This window comes from Pseudophryne corroboree, chromosome 4 (assembly GCF_028390025.1).
Source record: "Pseudophryne corroboree isolate aPseCor3 chromosome 4, aPseCor3.hap2, whole genome shotgun sequence".
NCBI lineage: Eukaryota > Metazoa > Chordata > Amphibia > Anura > Myobatrachidae > Pseudophryne > Pseudophryne corroboree.
In genome coordinates, this window is record NC_086447.1 from 722,964,609 (window position 1) to 722,987,623 (window position 23,015).

Here is a 23,015-nt window from a genome sequence, read left to right on the forward strand (position 1 = left end):
GTATCGCAGCTGGCTAAACACAGTGTGATTTGCACTAACTTTCCTTGCGATTTTGAGTATATAGTCAAAATCGAAAGGATAAATCTCACCGTGTGTACACAGCTTTAGTTTTACATTTTGAGTTTTGAATTTATATACCAAAATCATTAACTAATCAATTTACATTTTTGAGGTTTTTTATTTTTAGAAATCTGTACACTAGTTGACCGTATTGTCTGCAGCTTCAACCTGGCTTCCTGCATATTTATGAAGAGCATTGAGTCTGAGGATTAAACTATAATGTGACCAAAATTCCAGCACAATTGGGAGACCTCACCGTATTTATAGTACAGTTTTCGATTTCCAAATATTGCATGAATCTAACTTTTTTTTTTAATCAATGTGCTAAGGTAATCTTAAATTCACGCTTCTTTAAATAAAATACATATTTGTGTTCTGTATTCAGCAATATTGCTTTATATATTACACTGATGTTTTCTTTCTCTTAACAGAATACAAATCTATAGAAGTTAAATCTTCAAATGAACTTACAAGTAAGTTCCATGTAGATATTTTTTTGTGGAATGACAGAATTACATCTGTTTAGTTACTTTGAATGAACAGTCTGGGTTAAATATATCTATATTGCTCAAAGTCCGGCACTATGGACAATATATTACAAACATTCCATTGCCCATTATATCATTAACATAAACAGTTAAGGGCCCTACACACTATGTGATCCGCCGCCGAGCTGCCCGACGGCAGATATGGCCGACGGGCGACCTGGCGGCTGTGACGGGGGGAGTGAAGTTTCTTCACTCCCCCTGTCACCCGGCTCCATAGCAGTGCATACCAATATGGACGAGGTCGTCCATATTGGCCTGCATGCACAAGCGACGGGGCACCAACGATGAACGAGCGCGGGGCCGCGCATCATTCATAGCTGGTGCCTCCACACTGAAAGATATGAACGGTATCTTTCAGTAATATCGCCCAGTGTGTAGGGCCTATAAGGTCTCCATGAGTAACTAATGCAACACTCATTGCTTTTTATATCAAAGTGATGCTCTATAATCCAAAATGTAGAAAGATTTACAGATATTACATCATGTAGCAGCAAACAAGATAGATAGACAGACAGATATATAGATATATAGATAGATAGATAGATAGATAGATAGATAGATAGAGAGAGATAGATAGATAGATAGATAGATAGATAGATAGATAGATAGATAGATAGATAGATAGATAGATCAGTCGATGTCAAAGGAGAAACTTTCAGTTTTGAAAGAGTCCTAGGCAGTACATAATATGATCATCATCATCATCATTGTTGATTATTTGTAGGGTTCCACAGATTCTGTGGGGCGAGACAATCATTTTATAGCTCCTGCACACATATAATAAAATAATATTTACAGATACTGTACATAAACACAAGCAAGCATAATCCATTCATAGATAGTCACAAGCCAGCAATTACAGCTAGCATGTATACAAATGCCATGAGGGCGACTGAACAAATAGCAGAGGAATTCAGCCTAAGACATAACAGTGGGGTGTATGAGGTGATCACAGTGTATAAATAACCCTGCAATGAGAGCTTTGATTAGACCTCTCCTGCCAAAGATGATTTTGCCCTGGCCTTTTGTTACATATTAGATTATTATTCTAAATCTTTTCTAAGTTTAAGACAAGGTAAATTTACTCAAACACTTTATATAGATTACATATGATTCTATATAAAAAAAAAACGATTTTGCATGTGAAAGAACCGTACTATATGCTTCATCTGCGTTCAATGTTTTCTTCTTTCCCAAGTGGAATTAATCCGTGCAAAGTTTTCTGACTTGATTTCAAGAATCAGCAAAACAATTTCTCACCGGATTGCTGATGAACTCTTTGCAAATCATTTTTTTACGATGGATGAGCTGAATGAGGTGAATTCTGAGCAGGTAAGCCATAAGGCCGCAAGGAGACTGATCACTGGGATTATGTGTAAGGGAGAAGAATCCTGCCAGCATTTTCTCATGTTTCTTGAAAAGCAAGATGAATGTTTATATCGGGATATGTTTGGAAAAAGTGAGTATTTACGCTATTTATAATGTACATATTATAGTTTTGTCTCGAAAACTGAATACTGTAAAATGTTGGATATACCACCATTCTTTCCAAGAAAATAAACTGTGATGCATCATGGAGTCCGTTTCAGTATAAAATAAATATAAATAGATTTATCTCCTCATTAGGATTGCACCCAGAGAAATCTATAGGGATACTTTGTACTGAGGGTTATGTCTCCCACCAACCACTTACATATCTAGCACTATGTCATTAATCGCTTTCTCATCACTATGTTATCCCAATCTCTTCCAATATCGGTATACCCCTCATTAATCACCCCTACTCCGTTACCTCACTGGCTTATGCCAACATTGGGGGTCATTCAGACCTGATCGCACGCTTGTTTTTTTCGCTGCGCTGCGATCAGGTCAGAACTGCGCATACGTATACACCACAATGCGCAGGCGCGTCGCATGGGTACAAAGCGGATCGTTGCTGTGCGATGGATTGTACGAAGAATCAATTTGCACATCCGATCGCAGGGAGATTGACAGGAAGAAGGCGTTTGTGGGTGTCAACTGACCGTTTTCTGGGAGTGTTTAGAAAAACGTAGGAGTGTCCATTTGCAGGGCGGGTGTCTGATGTCAATTTTGGCCCGGACAGGCTGAAGTGATCGCAGCGGCTGAGTAAGTTCTGGGCAACTCAGAAACTGCACAAAACTTTTTTTGTACCGCTCGGCTGCACATGCATTTGCACACTTGCAAAGCAAAAATACACTCCCCTATGGGCGGCGACTATCTGCTTGCAGCAGTGCAAAAAACCCCTAGCGAGCAATCAGGTCTGAATTAGGCCCATTATACCACACAGTCAAGGGCATAGCTACCGTAAGTGCAGGCAGTGCAGCTGCTATGGGGCCCCAGAGCTGAGGGGCCCACCTTCCCTGTCACAGTTACATGTGTTATATACATTTTTCACCACTAGTAGATACATAAGGGCCCTTACAAACGTTTGCCTTGGGGCCTACAAAATATCTAGTTATGCCCATGGTCCTGATCATTGTAATGTGGTTTAAAATGAACTAGAGGGCATTATAATGTTATATAATATGAACTGGGGCACTGTAATGTTGCACATTATCAAGTGGAGTCATTATAGTGTGACATAATATGAACTGGATGCACTTTATGTCATAATGTGAACTGGGGGTTCTTTGTAATAGGTACTGGCAGCCCTACAATGTGGCATAATGTGAACTAGGGCACTACTGTGATTCATAAAATAAACTAGGGCACTACTATGGCGCATAACATTAACTAAGGCACTACTATAATTCAGAGAATGGACTAGAGCACTATTATGGTGCATACAATTAGCAACGTTTGCAGAAAGGTTATCTCTAGAAGTTTTAGGACAGGGCCCCTTCAAAATGTTGCTATGGGGCCCACAAAGTTCTGGCTATGCCCCTGCACACAGTAGTGCCAGCAGAATGGTGTATGTTATATAATACATGTACAACTCACTGTAATAATCCATTCTCAGCTCTGGGCATAATTAAAACATGAAGTGATGGTTTGCACAGATACAGTATGTCTTGTGAGCCAGTGTCAGCTCACGGTTGCCATTCAAATCCCAATGTCCATTGAAATTTACAAAACTACTGTGAAAATTTATTGCCAGATGCTAGAGTATAACAATATCGAATTAGAATGAATCGCAGTGTGTTGGTGTACGAGCTCAATGCTTTGTGTACTAAAAACAAAAATTACCAAAATTACCAAACCGTATATTTTTGGGGTTACTTAGGTCCTCATTCATCTACTTTACCAGTGTCATCACTGGGATACCCCAGAAACATGCAATTGGTCATAAAGGTTAATAAAAAAACAACATATGTATGTCCTCTAAAGTAGTCCTTAATTTGTAAATAGGTTTATTTATGGGTTCAAAGTGGGGGGAAAAAACAATAAAAGCTAGTTTTACTTCTAAGAGTGTATGGAAGTTTTAAAACTATACGTTACCTACATGAAATAACATAACACCTAAGGTACATCTAAATCATACAATACTTGGAAAATTCTATCAAATATAATTTGTTGAATTGAATGTCTCCTAGTAAAGGAACAATTTATACCCCTTTTCCACTAGCTCAAAAAACACGGGTAAATGCACGGGGGCGCGCATTTACCCGTGTTTTTTGCAAGTGGAAAAGGGTAAACCCGGATCAAGTGACCCGTGAATCCTACCCGGCTATTTACCTGGTTAGGACACGGGACTGATCCGGGTAGGGTTGTAGTGTAAACGGGAGCCGTGTCGATGCGACACGGCTCCCATTTACACTGTATGGAAGGGCGGCGCTGGGAGATCATGTGATCTCCCTGCGCCGCCCCTGCCGCGTCACTAGAAGCGTCACCAACCCGGCATATGCCGGGTTGTGACTGCTGATGGGAAAGGGGCCGAGCACGGGTCGCAGCAGGGGGCAGCTCCCGTGTCAGGCTCCCGGCTGCGACCCGTGCTCGTAAGTGGAAAAGGGGTATAATTAAACACCTCTGAGGCCATTTCCAAGAGAGAAAAAACATATTAATAGATTAATACTCCTTATTATACAGATATATCACTGGAAAATACAGCTATCTATTCATACTCTTCCATACATCACATGTCATTCAGGATTTAACAAACCATTACAGGTATGAAAAAATACCCAGATATAATGTTACTTTTCACTTTTCACACTTTTTAATCCTTTTGACAGACATATTTACCCCCTTTTAAAGAAAATACTTAAAATGTACCTACTTAGTAACATTAGACAATTAAAAGATCAGTACAAAAAAAAGAGCAACCCTGTCTTATTCATGTATTGCCTTAGTACATCTTAACGAAACCACACCTGTAACACTCACTATCCAACAGACCAGTGTTTTGCAATCAGATACACTTCAAAGTGTGTCCCTTTAACCTTTACCTGGTTAAAGTTTAAGAGGAAGTTTAACAGGACTGTACATTACCTGTAATCATGACAATAACTTAAATACATTGCTGCTTGGGCTTCTCTCTCCTGTGTTTCAATGTTTGCGCTCATTACATTTAAACATCAATATCAATGATTGTTTTATGAGGTAACCAAAGAAATTATACCCTGGTTATTTTCACAAGTTTTTTTTCCCTTTGTATTTAGAAAATACCACTTAACTTTTCAGTCAATATTTTCGTTCAATATTACACATCAAATAAAATGTCACTAGAATGTACAAATAAATGTTTTTCATAAACTTTTTGTGAAAGTGTACCAAAAGCTGATTTTTTCGTTTGTTTTAGAAAAACCACAAATAAATACTGTGTAGTTTTTCATGTCATTAAGTCATTGTTTAAAAATTGCAACTGGTAGAATTATACACAAAAAGATGTACACTTAAAAATTATTACTATCATCTTTACTTTTTTTTTATTTAAACTCTCTTGATTAAACATTTGAAGTGTAGAAATAATATTTATGCCCAAACCTACCACATTAATTGAGAGGACCCATTTTTTATTTGAAACAATATGGTGGAGGGTTGGTTGGGGTACATTTTCCACAGATATTATGTAGTGTAGGGTTAATACCTTGGGAATACGCTGAGCACCAGGCAATTACTTCTGTGGGGGCACCACGTTTGAAAGAAGTGGTTCCCATCTTTAAAATGAGGTTGCCACCATCTGACTAATAATACTATTTTTTTTTCCAGTGGGTGGGAGTCCCTACGGGTAACACTTTGTTTTATTTCAATAGACTGTCAATAGGCATTCCTTCAAAGTGGATAATGAGTATCACTTGTCACCCACTGTTTTAGTGTACATGTGGATGACAAGTGATACTTATTATCCACAGCAAATGGGTGCAGCATTACATTTAATCAAAGAAAAAGACAGCACGTGCCCTTACAGTAGTTCCCAGTTGTACTCCAAAATATATATCAAATATACCTCCATGCTACTGAAACCATCACTCACCCCAAAATATCTCTCAGACCCCCTTAAATTGCAGCTTTTCTGCAATATCCCCATATTCCGTTTAGCAATCTATTTACCCCAAAACATGTCTAATAACTTCCACTTGTCCTAAAACAAATTCCACATGGCTGTGTACTCCACACAAAATGCTCCTCAAATTTCCCACTTACACCTCAAAAGGATACTCAGAGACCATCCACTATTAATCTAATGACTAATTACCTACCTAAAATTCCTTATCTTTAGGGGTTATTCAGGTTTTATTACAGATTCTGCTAAAAAGCAGAATCTGCAATCCATTCTTTCTGACGCTGGGGGCCACCTGTTGCAGGACAAGGTCATCCAGCATACTGACCGCAACTGTGGACGGCCCCTTGCCTCCGCAGCCCAGCTGAGAAGCCAGGCGCCCCGCCGACTGGAGCGGCTGCATGTGACATCATGCCGCCACCCTGAAAACGCTGCCGCACCGATGCCCCTGCAATAGTCCATCGCGTCAGTCAGGTAGAGGCATTCGCAGCCAATGTGATGCGATCGCATTGGCTGGATCGCACAGGATGGGACATGCGTGTGCGAATTGGTGCCAGTCCCAGGGCGCGACATGAATATCCCCCTTAGTTTAGTAAAGTAAATAGGAATGATTCTGCTCTTTCCCACAGTGTAAATGCACTTCCCTCCCTCTCCTCTCAGATACTTTGGTGTGGAGGGGTCCCATGATGCAGGAGCTAGCTGTTCCGTTCAAAGAATAAGATACAGTTCAGCATTATTATCTGTATTATTATGTGCCACAAATACATAAATGTATGAATAATATATTTACAGTGTGCCTCAGTATGCCATTAGAACAATATACATTGTTTAACCAATAGTCATATAATACATGTGTTTTATTTGGTTACTGTCTAGAAGAGTACCCACCAACTCCTTTTTTATTTTAGCTCCTATGGGAAGTGTAACAGAAGAGGATTTAGAATATTTAGAAAATCATCTAAAATATTTTTATCAGCACCCATCCTTTCAAACATTTCACCCACTGGGTAAAGATACGGGCATCGACATACTTTTTAATTTGGAAACAACATTTACGGATCCTTTACTATGGAAGAAAGACACACTAAATCAGAGGAAAATGCAAATGACATTGGAGGACGTATTAAACAAACTCCAAAGCCCATGTATTATTGAGGGAGAAGCTGGTAAGGGTAAAACCACAATATTGAGGAGAATTGCTGTTCTCTGGTCATCTGGAATTTGCCAAGCTTTACAGGAGTATAAACTTGTCTTCTTTATCACTTTGCGTAATACAAGTGAAGAGCTTTATGAAACTCTGTGTGATCAACTTTTTCCTGTTACATATGATTGGAAGAAAGAGGCGTTCATGCACAAAATATGGAAGCTTGGGCAAAAGGTGTTGTTTTTACTGGATGGTTACGACGAATTTAATTCTGCAAGCTGCCCAGAAATAGACGACCTCATTAAGCAAAACTATAAATATGGCAGTACCGTTATTCTTACGACAAGAACTGAATCACTTGGAGAAGTGCGATATTGTGGGTCTCAAATTGTTGAAACAAGTGATTTCACAGTTGAAAGTGCCAAAACCCTGATTACAAATGTCTTACGGGAAGAGGAAGCTGCAGGCTTATTGCTTCAATTGGATGAAACTGATTTCATGAAAAACCTCATCAAGACACCCTTGTTTTTAGTGATAGCCTGTGTCCTTAGGATGGGTGAAAGTGATTTTCAAATGAACACTGAAACAGCTCTCTTTTGTACTTTATATGATCTGATGATTGAAAGAGGCCAAAACCAATTCAAAAATATACAGGCAAATATCATAGAAGAGAACATCCGTTTTTGTGGAGACTTAGCTCTAAAAGGGCTTTTTGAACACAAGTATGAATTCCGAAGAGAGCACTTGACCAATATCAAAGAGGATATCTTGCTTAAGATAGGGCTGTTAAATAAGTATGGGGCTCAACAAAAAAATCCTGGCTACAGATTTTTTCATACATCATTTCAAGAGTACATAGCTGGAAGAAGACTCTCTCAACTTTTGTCATCTGAGGAAAGTTCTGATATGAGGACAGCAGAATGCTATATTAACAAGATACAAACCGTTTACGATGTTACCGGTAAATATAAAAATATGCTGCTATACACATGTGGATCATCCCAAACTGCGACTCGCAAAGTTCTCCATCATATTAGAAGTATGTACAAAGAAGAAATGAATGATTACAGTTGTGAATTTGTAGAGTTTGGCATTAACCTTTTTTATGAGAGTGCCACTAAAACGGAACTGAGTCATGATTTTAAATCCTTATTTACTGGCAAAATATTGCACATCAGTATGTATAATATAGCTTCTCATCATTTTGATTTTTTTGAGTATTTACCAAGCTGTCTAAGTGCTCTGAATTTGGTCAAATTAGACTTATTTGGCACACAAAGTAATAAGCTAACTGAAGGTGAAGACGAGGACAAAAGCCCTGCAAACGTACAGTTATCTAAGTCCAAGACTTATATTTCTGAAAAGGTTGTCAAGTTGTTTTTTGATTGGACTCAAGCTCTGCAGACGCTAGAGGTCACACTAAAGAACTTTGATCAGTTGAACAAATATGACATAAAATGCCTTGGAAAGATATGCTGCTGTGCTGAGCGTCTCAGGCTCAATATTAGCTGCAGTAAAGGAATCACGGGGACTCTGACAAGTGTGGTAGAGAATTGCAAACGAATGCAGGACCTGATTATTGAAAATACCCCTCTTAGCGCTGAAGATGAGAGGCGAATTGTAGATATGACAAATATGAAAATATTAAGCCTCTCCAATACCGAAATTCAACAACAACCAGGTAAATGTCTAAGAGAAAAGTAAATATTTTATTCAAAGAAAATGTATAATTTATTTAGGTTTTGCACAGAGCTATAGTCATTGGAGCCATATTTATTATATTATATATTGTTATAGTAGTTATTGCACTACAAATACCAAGAAAATAGGCTTTCATGTTTCTCTTTAAATGAACAGTGACTTTCTTATTTAAAGTGTCTTTGACCACAGTAAGAACAATTTTGTTTTCAGCCTTTATTCCTGTTTAGATTATGTACTCCATTTTGAAATGATTGGAAACATAACAAACTGTAGCAATCAGATTTCAGAATATGCACAGAAGTACAGAATATTTCAGGAGTAGTGTGTGAACTTCTGGGAAGAAGGAACTTGGTGGCAATGTTGCTGAAAACAGGTTACACATTTTGCATAGAGCAATATTAATAACACATTAACAGAGCTTAATGTACATTTTAAATGAATTATGACAGTGAGGAGACCTTGGGACAAAGTATGCCTACTCTTTCCCACAGTAGTGCAAGGCATTTTTAGTATCAAGACACAGTCTCCAGGACAAGGCTCCCACAAAGCAAGGAATGACACTGTAAAAGCACCATCTTTACTAATGAAAAGAATCCTGTCCCAGAAAATAAACATTTTATACTTCAGTCTGCAACCTCACTAAGCCAGACATTTCCTTAATCCACCCAACTCCTTCCAACCAGCGCAAACCTTTGCTCCCCTATAGATGCCTCCATCTTTGCCTGCATATCCATGTACTCCCCTGTAACACAAGTCACACTTGCATAAATAAAGGTGCGTCACATCCAGGACTGGCATTGTAATTAGGCAGCCTTAGGCAGCTGACAAGAGCACCAATGGTCAGGGGAGCATAAAACTATGAATGAGATAATGTCACACAGTGTTTATAATGTCCACACATGGCGTACCAATTGCTGGCATGAATGAGAAACGTCTTACCTGTGATACTGCCAGATGTCAGTAGCCATGTGGGAGAGTAGCATCAGGCTTACAATCTTACAATCCCAGGAGCAGAAGAGGCTGTCCCCACCACCCACCTACAGATGTATCCTCATACACCTTTCCCTTTTTGATTCATTTGGCACAAAATGCTTAGCATGGCTAAGACGCTCCACCATTAATAGCAATTGGATGGATTCCCAATTTCTTTTTACCGCAAAATAATTTGTGTGAAGTAGCAGATTAAAGTAGCATATTTTAAGAAATATCACAAGGGGTGGCTATGTCGCAGATTCCACTAAACGGCTAATTTGGGTATAAAGCTTAAATGAGGAAAGGGATATGTGGACACATCTGTATGTAGGAGAAGAGATGTACGGTATTAAAAAGGATTGTTTATTCAAGGAGTCACAGTGCTCCATAATGTAAATAATAAGGTGCATGTAACAGAAAATAAACAATAGTCCACACCGTCTATGAGACTGAATTCCATAGTGAGTCTATAGTTGGGGCTGATTTCAATAGTAGTGGTACTATATGTCCAAGTCTCTGTAGGTTAGATCAGCACTAGTAATTGTAATCCAAAGCGATAAAACCGCATCCAAATTGCAAAATAGTAGGTTTTGTGTTCTGGAGCATACCTTAATATTTACATTATGGAGCATTGTGACTCCTTCAACAAATAATCTTTTTTAATACCGTACATCTCTACGGTGGGGATTTGGGGATTCCCACAGGGTCTAGCTGCTCCTACCATCCCCCCCCCTCCTCAGTTGAGAAGCGCTCCGTCACCCGCTCTTGATTATTATATAGCAGCTGGTGGGGGGAGGGGTTTAACCCCTTTGGGAGCCACAAATAATATTAATCATACATGTTTACAAATAATTTAATAAAGTTAGCCTATATGGTTTGCTCCACTTTGACTCCACTTCCACTTCTGAATTTGAATACATCTCTTCCAATAACAGTTTTTAAACAGAGTACATAAAGTTGTTTATAAACCAATAGCAGTTGTCATTACCATATGTCTATTTATTATTTGTAGGATGTCTGTTAGATGGGTTGTGCAACCTTGTAGAAATTGAAAAATTTGTTTTGCACAAAATAAGCATGAACGAAAACGACGTGGAACTCTTGGGTGAGTACGTTAATAACTATGTAACAATAAACATTACTGTCATTAAATCAAAACCATATTTGTGGTGTACTGTAATTCACTGTTACGAGGAGATGTATCAAACATTCTAAAGAAGACAAGTGGATAAGTTGCCGATGGCAACCAACCAACTTATTCATGGATTCGGTATGATTAATTAACATTTAGAATGTCTACAATCATGATCTAGACTACAGCATATTGACATTTCGACATGATCATAATGTTGACATGCACGATATCGACTTGGAATATGCTGACACTGGTATAAAGTTGACATGTTAAATTATCGACATATCACTCAAACACTAACCCAAATTTTTATATTGTTGACATTATGATTATATAGACATGTAATATGCCAACGTTTCAACCATGTCAACAGAATGCTAAAATTCTACATTGTGGTGTTAGCTTGATGAATGTCTAACTTTATATAGTCTTTGTCAATATAATGACTTCATACCTTTCTCCACTTGTTCTCTTTAGAAAGTTTGATCCATCTCCAACTGTAACACATAAGGGCCTGATTCATATTAATGTGAATCTTTGCCTGTATTCAAAGTTAGCTACCTATAGTTTGTAATCTCTCACAAGTCAGGCCCACTTTCTTTTGTCTTCCCTGCATAACTATGCTAATTATACACTGTAACTATGGGGCAGATTTATTAAGCTCGGTGAAGTGATAAAGTGGAAGGTGATAAAGGACCAGCCAATCAAATCCTAACTGCCATGTCACAGGCTGGATTTGAAAAATGTCAGTTAGGAGCTGACTGGCTGGTCCTTTATCACCTTCCAATTTTTTATCACTTCACCAAGCTTAATAAATCTGCCCCTATGTGTTTATGTGAAAGTGTTAACTTGTTTGTATTAGTCCTTACTCGTGTAACTTATTGTCAGTTGCATTTTCCCTGTTGGACACTATGGAACCCTTATGGTGGTCTAGTGACAGTAGCCGTCATTACTATAAACACACATGTGCCCCTGGCATATCCTTGATGCAAGAGATCTGTATATGCTTAACTCTGCATGCAATCAGTCAGGGCAATCGGGGGGAGGGCACCCATAGACCCAAACATATAGCAATATAGCCAGTGGGGGGGGCGCTGTGGTATATGTGGTCTGGGTATTTTGTGTTACATATGTTGTAAAACATATGTGTGATGCTGGAAGTACAGTATTATACTGTACCTCTGATGACAGTGCCAGCCTATCATATTAATAGTGTTATTCATAGGGCCCCCACTAGCTAGTTCCCTGAGGTCCCCAAAAGCCTTAATCCAGCCCTGCACTCATCTCCTTTTAGACGCTGATGACACACCCTCAGAATACTTTGGGAACCATTTATCTATGAGTTTTAGCTATTTAAAACTTGTTGCGTATGATAAATAGTGCTCCAGCCAATCAACTCCTAGCTGTCATGTGTTTGAAAAATGACAATTGTGAGCTGATTGGCTGTTTTGTGTGTAGACTAATGGGCCCATTAGTCTACACACAAAACACCCCGTTGCTGTCCAATTACACCCACTCAGCTGCAAGTGAAGCTGAGACACATATGACTCTGAATTACCTATTACTCAGAGCTGTGTATGCTTGGCTGCAGAGCATGCGCAGTGAAAAAATATTATAATATCATTCCACAAAACGTATACGCATTCAGCTCTGAGTCAGTCCCATCGTATGAATACACATTAAACTTTTCAGAAATTATTGATGTGACTATAGATTTCCAAATTCTATTCTAAAACCAAACTCAATCCACACATCCGTACCAAAACATTGCTTACAATGACACAGACATATTTATATAGCATTACAGTTGTCTATATAGTTATGTTAATATAACCTTTTGAACAACTGACTTTTTAATATGTAAATAAACAAAGAGGGGTTTACTATTTGCCGCAGTAATTTTTCTTCTGAAAAATAAAAGCTTTTTTTGCGATTTTTGCCCGATGGTTACTGTCGGGCTATCCATTTATAGCCCATTTTTCCACAAGAATACAGTAATTATACTTTTTCGTGAAAGCACATAGGATCCACAAAAAGCCGCAGACCTATGTGTTTTCGCTGCTCAATCACTGAAAAAATGCTTACTTAAAAATCCCAATAAGTGCCGGCATTAGGGCTAATCGATAACTCCGGGCGAGTCAATTATCCGCTATAATTACTGCATATAATTGGTTACTGCCCAAAGAGTAAATTACTTATATCTTATATTTGCACAACAAAAAAATCAGTAGCAATAGGGATGTACTCAAAGATTTATGGGAACCCAATGTATAATTTAATTTAATCCCTCCTAATTTATATTAAAATAATTAGCAAACTGTATCATGGACTATTAAACTGTGTTGTGGGAGGACATAGCACAAGCTAAATACATCTCTTTATCTTAATTATTTCTGTGGTTTTCATATCATTTTATAATAGTTTTTTATATAATTTTTTGTTTGTTTGCTGTCCTTGGACACAACAGAAACTGCTCTGTGACTATCATGGTATCAGAGACAACCAATGTGACAAGCAGAGCTGTGTTGTATCCAAGGGTAATTGAAACGAACACATTTACTTAAATCAAAAAAGAGTTATGGTGAAAAATAGAAAGATAAAGCAATTTTAGTAGCAGGAGATAACTTTGCAGAGACTGAAAGAACATGCTACCACTAGCTCAGTGTATGTCCTGCTCAGGGGTGTCAGAACATTTTTTGGTTGGGGGGGGCAAGATGAAATCTCAGTTTGGCGCCCCTAACTTCTGACCACCTTAGAAAGGTCACTTGTACCTGTACGGAACTGTACGAAGTAGCTGGGAGTGAGTGGCTCCTTGTACACATTATGCCAGGTAGAGCCGCTTATACACCAGTGATCGCGCTGAGCCTAAAAAAAAGTGGGTCCCAGGGACCCCTCACTTTTGAAAATTGGGGTCCTATCGGTCTTTTTCTGGGTCCCATCAGAATGAAGGTTCTTTTAAACTTAATCTTGTTTGGACACTACAAAAGTGTTGCAAGGTGGGGAGGATGGGGGCGACAATGCTGCTGGGCTGTGTAGCATGCAGGACACCCTGCACCAGAGGTGTAACTAGACATTTTGGTGCCCTTAGGCAGGAAGTGAATTGGTGTCCCACCTCCCAGACCGCAAAGTATAGGCAATGCGCGCCGAAGGCGCACCACAAAATTTGTGGCTTCGTGGGGAAGGGGCGTGACCACATAATAGTGCCAATTCACATTACACCACACAGTAGTGCCGCTTATACACATTGCACCAGGTAGAACCTCCTATGCACACTGCGCCAGGTAGAGCACTTTATACATATTGCGCCAGGTACAGCACGTTATACACTTTACACCAGGTACAACACGTTATACACAATGCACAAGGTACAGCACGTTATACACTTTGCACCAGGTACAGCACGTTATACACTTTGCACCAGGTACAGCACGTTATACACTTTGTACCAGGTACAGCACGTTATACACTTTGCACCAGGTACAGCACGTTATACACTTTGCACCAGGTACAGCACGTTATACACTTTGCACCAGGTACAGCACGTTATACACTTTGCACCAGGTACAGCACGTTATACACTTTGCACCAGGTAGAGGACTTATACAAATTGCACCAGGTACAGCACGTTATACACATTTCTCCAGTTATTGCCCATTATACACATTGCGCCAGTTAGAGCACGTTATACACATTGCGCCAGGCAGAGCGCGTTATACACACTGCGCCAGTTAGAGCGCATTATACACACTTCGCCCGATAGAGCACGTTATACACAATGCGCCCGGTAAAGCACGTCATACACAATGCGCCCAGTAAAGCACATTATACACAATGCGCCCGGTAGAGCATGTTATACACAATGCACCAGGTAAGAGCACTGAGACACACTGCACCAGGTAAGAGCACTGAGGCACACTGCACCAGGTAAGAGCACTGAGGCACACTGCACCAGGTAAGAGCACTGAGGCACACTGCACCAGGTAAGAGCACTGAGGTACACTGCACCAGGTAAGAGCACTGAGGCACACTGCACCAGGAAAGAGCACTGAGGCACACTGCACCAGGTAAGAGCACTGAGGCACACTGCACCAGGTAAGAGCACTGAGGCACACTGCAGTAATCACCGTCGTCGCCCTCCTCTCCCCCCTCCTCCCCCCCCCCCCCCCCCCCCCTGGGCCGTAGCGGACACAGGGACACAGTACAGGGAATGCACCACACGTGTAGTGATCGGCGTCCTCCGTGATCTAGTGGGTAAAGCTGGGCTTTGTGACTGGGGCTTCCCGCAGTGCCGTCTGAGGCAGTGGCCGCGCTGCCGCTCTTGCTTCGAGGGGTTAAACACCACAAAGCAAGAGCGGCAGCGCGGCCACTGCCTCAGACGGCACCGCGGGAAGCCCCAGTCACAAAGCTTTACCCACTAGATCATGGAGGACGCCGATCCCTGCACTTTGCCAGCACCCCCCAGAGACGCTGTGGCAACCCCCCCCCGTAACCCATTCACCAGCCACACTATTCACTCACCGACACCAAGTCACCCGGCCTCCGCAAGCAGCCAGGCGCCAAAGAGGAGGGGAAACTGCCTCCACCTCCTCTTTATATCATTCAGCCCGAGGCCAGCGTGTCAGTTAAAACAAATCCCCCTTAGGGATTGGCTAATGAGGAGCGCGTCCCGGGGGACCCTCCCACTTTGTAAACTGGAGTCCCATGTCTTCAAAAACGGGTAAAAAACACGACATAGCGCGTTTATGCGATCACTGTACACATTACCCCTGGTAAAGCCCATTATACACATTACACTGCAGGAGATGAGGTGGGGGCGGAGCACACGGGGCAGGCGCAGGCTGCTTCAGCACTGCCCAGAGCCGGCCTTAACCAATTTAATGCCCTAGGCAAGATTTTGTCTGGTGACCCCTAGAACATGGAAAGGGGGGTAACATACACACATATGCCTTTGAGGGGCATGAGGACATACACTCTGGGCCTGGGGAGCGGGATGGTGACATACACAGAGTAGCTTGGGGGGATATGGTGACATACACACTGGCGTGGGGGCATGGTGACATACACAATGGGGTGGGGGCATGGTGACATGGTAAAGCATGGTGGCACACATACTGGGACCTGGGGCATGGTGGCACACATACTGGGACCTGGGAGGATATGGTGACATATACATAGGGGCTTAGAGGGATATGCTGTCACACATACTGGTGTCTGGGAGGGCATGGTGACACACATACTGGGGGGTGGGTGAGGGAAATGGTGACACACATAGTGGGGCCAGGTGAGGGACATGGGGGCACACATCCTGGGGGCTAGGTGAGGGACATTGTGACACACATACTGGGGGGTTAATGAGGGATATGGGGACACACATAGTTGGGCAGGGTGAGGGACATGGGGACACACATCCTGCGGGGCCGGGTGAGGGACATGGGGACACTCATCCTGGGCCGGGTGAGGGACATGGGGACACACATCCTGCGGGGCCGGGTGAGGGACATGGGGACACTCATCCTGGGCCGGGTGAGGGACATGGGGACACACATCCTGGGGGCCGGGTGAGGGATATGGGAACACACATACTGGGGCCGGGTGAGGGACATGGGGACACACATCCTGGGGGCTGGGTGAGGGATATGGGAACACACATACTGGGGCCGGGTGAGGGACATGGGGACACACATCCTGGGGGCTGGGTGAGGGATATGGGGACACACATAGTGGGGCCGGGTGAGGGACATGGGGACACACATCCTGGGGGCCGGGTGAGTGATATGGGGACACACATAGTGGGGCCGGGTGAGGGACATGGGGACACACATCCTGGGGGGCCGGGTGAGGGACATGGGGACACAAATCCTGGGGGGCCGGGTGAGGGATATGGGGACACACATCCTGGGGGGCCGGGTTAGGGACATGGGGACACACATCCTGGGGGGCCGGGTGAGGGATATGGGGACACACATCGTGGGGGGCCGGGTGAGGGATATGGGGACACACATCCTGGGGGGCCGGGTGAGGGATATGGGGACACACATAGTGGGGCCGGGTGCAGTGGCGGAACTAGCGAGCGGTGGGCCCAGATGCGACAAAATGCTTTGGGCCCCCCATCCCATCCAAGTCCACCCCCTCACCCCTGGAGAGGATCTGGTGAGGGGGACCTGCTCAGGGCCAGAGAAATGGATATCTAGCAACAGTGCCGTGACTAGACATTTTAGCACTGTGTGCAAGAAACAGCATCGGAGCCCCACCTCTGCATGCAAAACAGGGGCAGTGCGCGCCGTAGGTGCGCGCAAAAATACATAGTGGCGTGGCTTCGAGGGGAAGGGGTGTGGCCACAAAATAATACCAATTCATAAAACGGTGCACAGTAGTCTCCATTATTCAAATTACGCCGCACAGTAGCACCACTACACCAGGTAGAGACCCTTTTACACCTTACGGCGGACAGATTCCTCTTTTTACACATTACGGCAGACAGCGTCCACTTTTTACACATTACGGCAGACAACATCCCCCTTTTTACACATTACGGCAGACAGCGTGCACTTTTTACACATAACGGCAGACAGCGTCCCCTTTTTACACATAACGGCAGACAGCGTGCACTTGTTACACATAGCGGCAGACAGCGTACACTTTTTACACATAACGGCAGATAGCGTCCCCCTTTTTACACATTACGGCAGACAGCGTACACTTTTTACACATAACGGCAGATAGCGTCCCCCTTTTTACACATTACGGCAGACAGTGTGCACTTTTTACACATAACGGCAGACAGCGTCCCCTTTTTACACATAACGGCAGACTACGTGCCCTTGTTACACATAGCGGCAGACAGCGTACACTTTTTACACATAACGGCAGATAGCGTGCCCTTGTTAAACATAGCGGCAGACAGCGTACACTTTTTACACATAACGGCAGACAGCGTCCCCTTTTTACACATTACGGCAGACGGCGTGCCCTTGTTACACATTATGGCAGACAGCGTCCCCCTTTTTACACATTACAGCAGGCAGCGTCCCCCTTTTTACACATTGCGGCAGGCAGATTCCCCCTTTTTACACATCACGTCAGGCAGATTCCCCCTTTTTACACATTGCGGCAAAGATTCCCCCTTTTTACACATTGCGGCAAAGATTTCCCCTTTTTATACATTTCGGCAGGCAGATTCCCCATTTTTACACATTGTGGCAGACAGTCCCAAGAAAGACAGAAAGACAGACAGACAGACAGACAGACAGAATTATACTTAGAAGCAAGTGTTGGTATTTATCTGTGTCCAGGGCGCGTAAAAAAAGAAAAAGGTAATGAAACTTAACACATCCCTTGTCAAATGGGTATACGATGTCTTCTCCAGGTTATGCAGGCCTATGAGTCCTTTCGTTCAGGTGAATCTTCTCGTTATAAATGGCTCCCAGTTCATGTCAAAATGGAGAGAAATAAGAGAGAAAAAAAATGTGTAGCACCGTTTACAACAGCTAGAATCGAGAATTCCACACAATGAAAGTTTTTAAGGGCGTACCCCACTCACACAGAAACAAGTAAGTGGGTTCCCGTAAAGGTATCTTTATTGCTAGTTTTTTTCACCAATCCCCTCAGGTTAGGTTCACGTAATTAAGCGTGCCTGAATCTCACACCACATGGGGTACTGTAAACACGTAGGGGTAGCGTCTGAGGCAATTTCAATGCGTACCCTCACTTACACAGAGCAAAGCCAGAACATTCATATAACGGTTTCTTTATATCAACAAAAATCCTCAGGTGCGTACCCCAACTCACTCAGTAAACGATGAATGACTCCTATAAAGGTTTCTTTAAATAGATTCACTGGTATCCCTTTGGTGGATCCACAAGAGGAAAAGGAACTCTTTCTCCCAAATGCCAGACCAGAGTCATAAAAAAAATCATTCTTTCTAAAACAGGTTTTTTATTCCAGACATAGTCCAAATTCATACAAAGAAATCACCACACATGGTGACAGAAAAAATAAAAAAGTTTAAAAGTACAATAAAAATTCCAAAGGCAAAATTTGAGATAATAATCGGCGTGATTATTCCCTTTTTCCAGAAAAACTACTCACAGTACAGTCGTCCGACGCGTTTCGGTCTCGAATGGACCTTAATCATGAACTATCTGCACTGTGAGGAGTAAGCATATTTATGCTATGAACATCCAATGAATGAGTAGCCGGAAATGACATCATTAATTACAATGAAAATTAATTTTGTTTAAAAACATGATTATTCATCACACAAATTCATAATAACATATACATAAACACTAGTATCATGCATGGTGAAAAAGTACAGCAGGAAAAACACTTTAAAACATATTTTCTTCTCCATTAAAAAACGGAGCTTGGAATTCTGGGTAATGTAGTTTCCATAGTGGACTACTACATGACCATATATGGTGTTTCCACCGGATATTGTGTTGCACCGCTGCTTGTGAAACTTCCCCAGAAAATAATCCCTGAAGGTTTGTTCCGTTTGTAGCCGGAAATGACATCATTAATTACAATGAAAATTAATTTTGTTTAAAAACATGATTATTCATCACACAAATTCATAATAACATATACATAAACACTAGTATCATGCATGGTAAAAAAGTACAGCAGGAAAAACACTTTAAAACATATTTTCTTCTCCATTAAAAAACGGAGCTTGGAATTCTGGGTAATGTAGTTTCCATAGTGAACTACTACATGACCATATATGGTGTTTCCGCCGGATATTGTGTTGCACCGCTGCTGGTGAAACTTCCCCAGAAAATAATCCCTGAAGGTTTGTTCCGTTTGGAGAGACAGACGGCGGAAGTGACGTATCGCCGTCTTCTATTTCCGTTTTCAGGGATTCTGGGGTTTGTAGTTTAGAAGGGGAACCGGCGCGGCCATTTCATAGGTTAGAAAGCACTCTGAAACGGTCACCATGGAAACCAGCCGTGTTTTTGGTTTCTTTTCATACATATTATGAGTAGCTAATAAAAACGTAAAACAAAGAGAAACAGGAATTAGTGGAAAAAATAGAAACTACAGACTTTCTAAACAGATCTGGGGTAACACTTTTATGAAAATGTTGCATTAATAGATAAAGCTCAAAGTCGCATATTAATTTAGCACATCAGTCAAGGAACCATTTAAGCTCAAAATCGCAGTTCAGACCACCTGGACTTAAGGTGTCATACATAAAAATACATTTCATTTCCGACTTAGCTAGAAGTGTATTGAGGTCTTTATTCCTTCCGTTTCCTTTGACCTGTCTAATTCCATAAAAGCCTGATATTTCTGTGACCAAACAATTATGTTTGGTTTTAAAATGAGCAGACAAAGAATGGGTTAGAAGGCCTTTTTTAATGTTTCTAATGTGCTCCCCCAGGCGAACCTTCAAGGGTCTAAAGGTCCGCCCAATATAAAATAAATTACAGCTGCATTTAATAGCGTAAATGACATTTTTACTGTCACAAGTGATAAAATCTGTAATATTCACTTTTTTCTCATTTATATGGATATTTTCAATTTTGCTTTTTCCTTCACTTTTAATATGTCTGCAGCCCATACAATTACCGCATCTGTAAAACCCCTGGGACACAATTCTAGACTGGGATTTCGTCGAGGGCATAGCACTGGAGACCAATTTATTTTTTAAATTGGGAGCCCTGCGGTAGATATGGATGGGTCTATTGGGGACAAGGGGTCCAATCACCGGATCCTTCTTTAGCAGACCCCAATGTCTTTTGAAAATCTTCTCGATTTCTTGATGACTTTGGTTAAACTGGGTGATGAAAGCCCATTCATATTTATTGTCTGTAGTGGTCTTTATAATATTATCTTTCAGGAGATCCTTACGTGTGGTGTTTCTTACTTCGGAATGGGCTTTTTCAATAGTGCCCTTATTGTAGCCGCATGCCCTAAATTTTTCATTCATTTCTTTTGCCTGTGCTTCAAAAATATTATCCTCCGTACAATTCCTCCTGACTCTTTTTAGTTGACTGATGGGGATAGAATCCAGCCAGTTGTTGTGGTGACAACTACTGGCTGCTATATATGACCTCGAATCAGTGGGTTTGGAGTAGGTCATGGTGTGTAACTGGCCCTCTTTAATATAGACAGTAATATCAAGGAAATTGATGGATTCCCCACTCTTTTCAAATGATAAGACAATATTCTTATCATTCGTGTTCAACAAAGTACAGAAAGAGTTAAGTGTTTCGACTCCACCTCTCCATAAAAAGAAAATATCATCAATATACCTGGCATAGGACACCAGATTCGCTCCATAGCTATTATTTGACCAAACCGTGTTTAGTTCCCATAAACCAAGGAACAGGTTGGCATAGCTAGGAGCGAATCTGGTGCCCATAGCCGTGCCCGTTTTCTGGATGTAAAATTGATCCTGAAATAAAAAGAAATTATTATTGAGGATAAACTTAATTCCCTCTATAATCAGCTCCTTTAGATCCTTTGTATGGTTGGACTGATCCAGAAAATAAGTGACCGCCTCCACACCGTCATCATGATCGATAACGGTGTAGAGGGAACTGACATCAGCTGTCACTAGGATGTCACCTTCCTTCCACTGTACAGATTCCAACAGTTTAAGGAAATCCTTTGTATCCTTCAAGTGTGATCTATTCCTGGATACCAAGGGTTGCAGGATATAATCAATGAACTTAGACAGATTTGATGTCAGAGATTGAACTCCCGATATAATTGGCCTACCCGGGGGATCAGTAAGGCTCTTATGTACTTTTGGTAGTACGTAGATCACAGGTATAGTTGGGTCTTCTATGATAATAAATTTGGCCTCTTTGGCACTAATGGTTCCTTTCTTTTCATATTTATCTATAAGATTTCTTAACTTAATTAAGGTGGTATCGGATGGGTCGTTCCTAAGTTTTTTATACGTTTCAGTATCATTTAGCTGTCTCAGGACCTCATTTACATAGTTTGCCAGATCCATTACAACAACTCCTCCCCCTTTATCAGAGGGTTTGATTACGATCTCTTTAAGTTGTTTTAAATTTTTTAGGGCATTCCTTTCCTTAAACGTAAGGTTCTGAATTTTCTTTGGTTTTAGTTGAAGTTTTTCTAAGTCCTCAAGCACCATAACCCCAAAAGTTTCAATTAATGGCCCCTGTATATGTTTGGGGAAAAAAAGGGATTTAGGTTTAAATGGGGTGACTGCAGATGTGCTCAAAGGTGTACCAGTTGTGGCCAAGTCCTCCCTACTTGCAAAAAACTTCTTTATGGTTAATTTCCTCATGTACCGTTGTACATCTAAATATATTTCAAATGGATCGATAGGATTTGTTGGGGCATATTTTAAACCCTTACACAAAACAGAGGTTTCACTCTCTGACAGGATGTGGGAACTCAAATTGAAAATCTTTGTAGTGGGGATAGTTTTTCCTATATTTCCTATGGTGCTATTAGATACGGAATGGACATTTTCAGGGCTAATTACTGTCTTTTTTTGGGATTTACGTTTTCTTTTGCATTTACCTCTATGAGGTTTATGCACACCACCCCTCTTGCCCCTCTGCGATCTTTTTAGAATTATCGGTGCCTGTTTGGGTAATGTCTGTTCTCTAAAAAATGATGATTATGTTCTGGTTCGTTCGCCCTCCTTAGTGGAGAGAAGCGGTTCCTCGATCTTACCGGAACATTCTCATCAGAAGGGTACTTGTATTTGGGGTTTCTCTGGGAAGCCCCCCTCCATTCTGGTGTTTTATCCCTATACCTTCTGTCTATCCTTCCAGATTGTGGAAATCTGGCATGGTCATAGACAGATGTATAGTCCCTTTCGTTCCTCTTAATGGGTTCCAAAGTACGGTTGTTAAACAATCTCCTCCTTTGAGGCTTTCTATACTGAAAGGTTTCATTATGCCGAGGAGGGGGATTAGTATGGCTGTCTGAAATTTCCCCTCCTTCTACCTCATGATTCTTGGATTCGATTTGTTCAGATCTATCCCTATTAAATTTCC

The 23,015-nt window shown here is 41.5% G+C and overlaps 1 protein-coding gene across 1 annotated transcript in view; it reads left to right on the plus strand.

Annotated features, from left to right (window-relative positions):
* The first annotated feature begins 494 nt into the window (after nucleotides 1–494).
* The window catches only part of NLRC4 (NLR family CARD domain containing 4), a 35,299-nt gene continuing 12,778 nt past the window's right edge, over nucleotides 495–23,015 (plus strand). Inside the window, exons 1-4 of the mRNA XM_063918048.1 lie at nucleotides 495–533; nucleotides 1,807–2,067; nucleotides 6,978–8,894; nucleotides 10,899–10,991. Of these exons, the coding sequence (XP_063774118.1) occupies nucleotide 533; nucleotides 1,807–2,067; nucleotides 6,978–8,894; nucleotides 10,899–10,991 (2,272 nt within the window). The 5' untranslated portion in view covers nucleotides 495–532. The remainder of the gene's footprint in view (nucleotides 534–1,806; nucleotides 2,068–6,977; nucleotides 8,895–10,898; nucleotides 10,992–23,015) is intronic.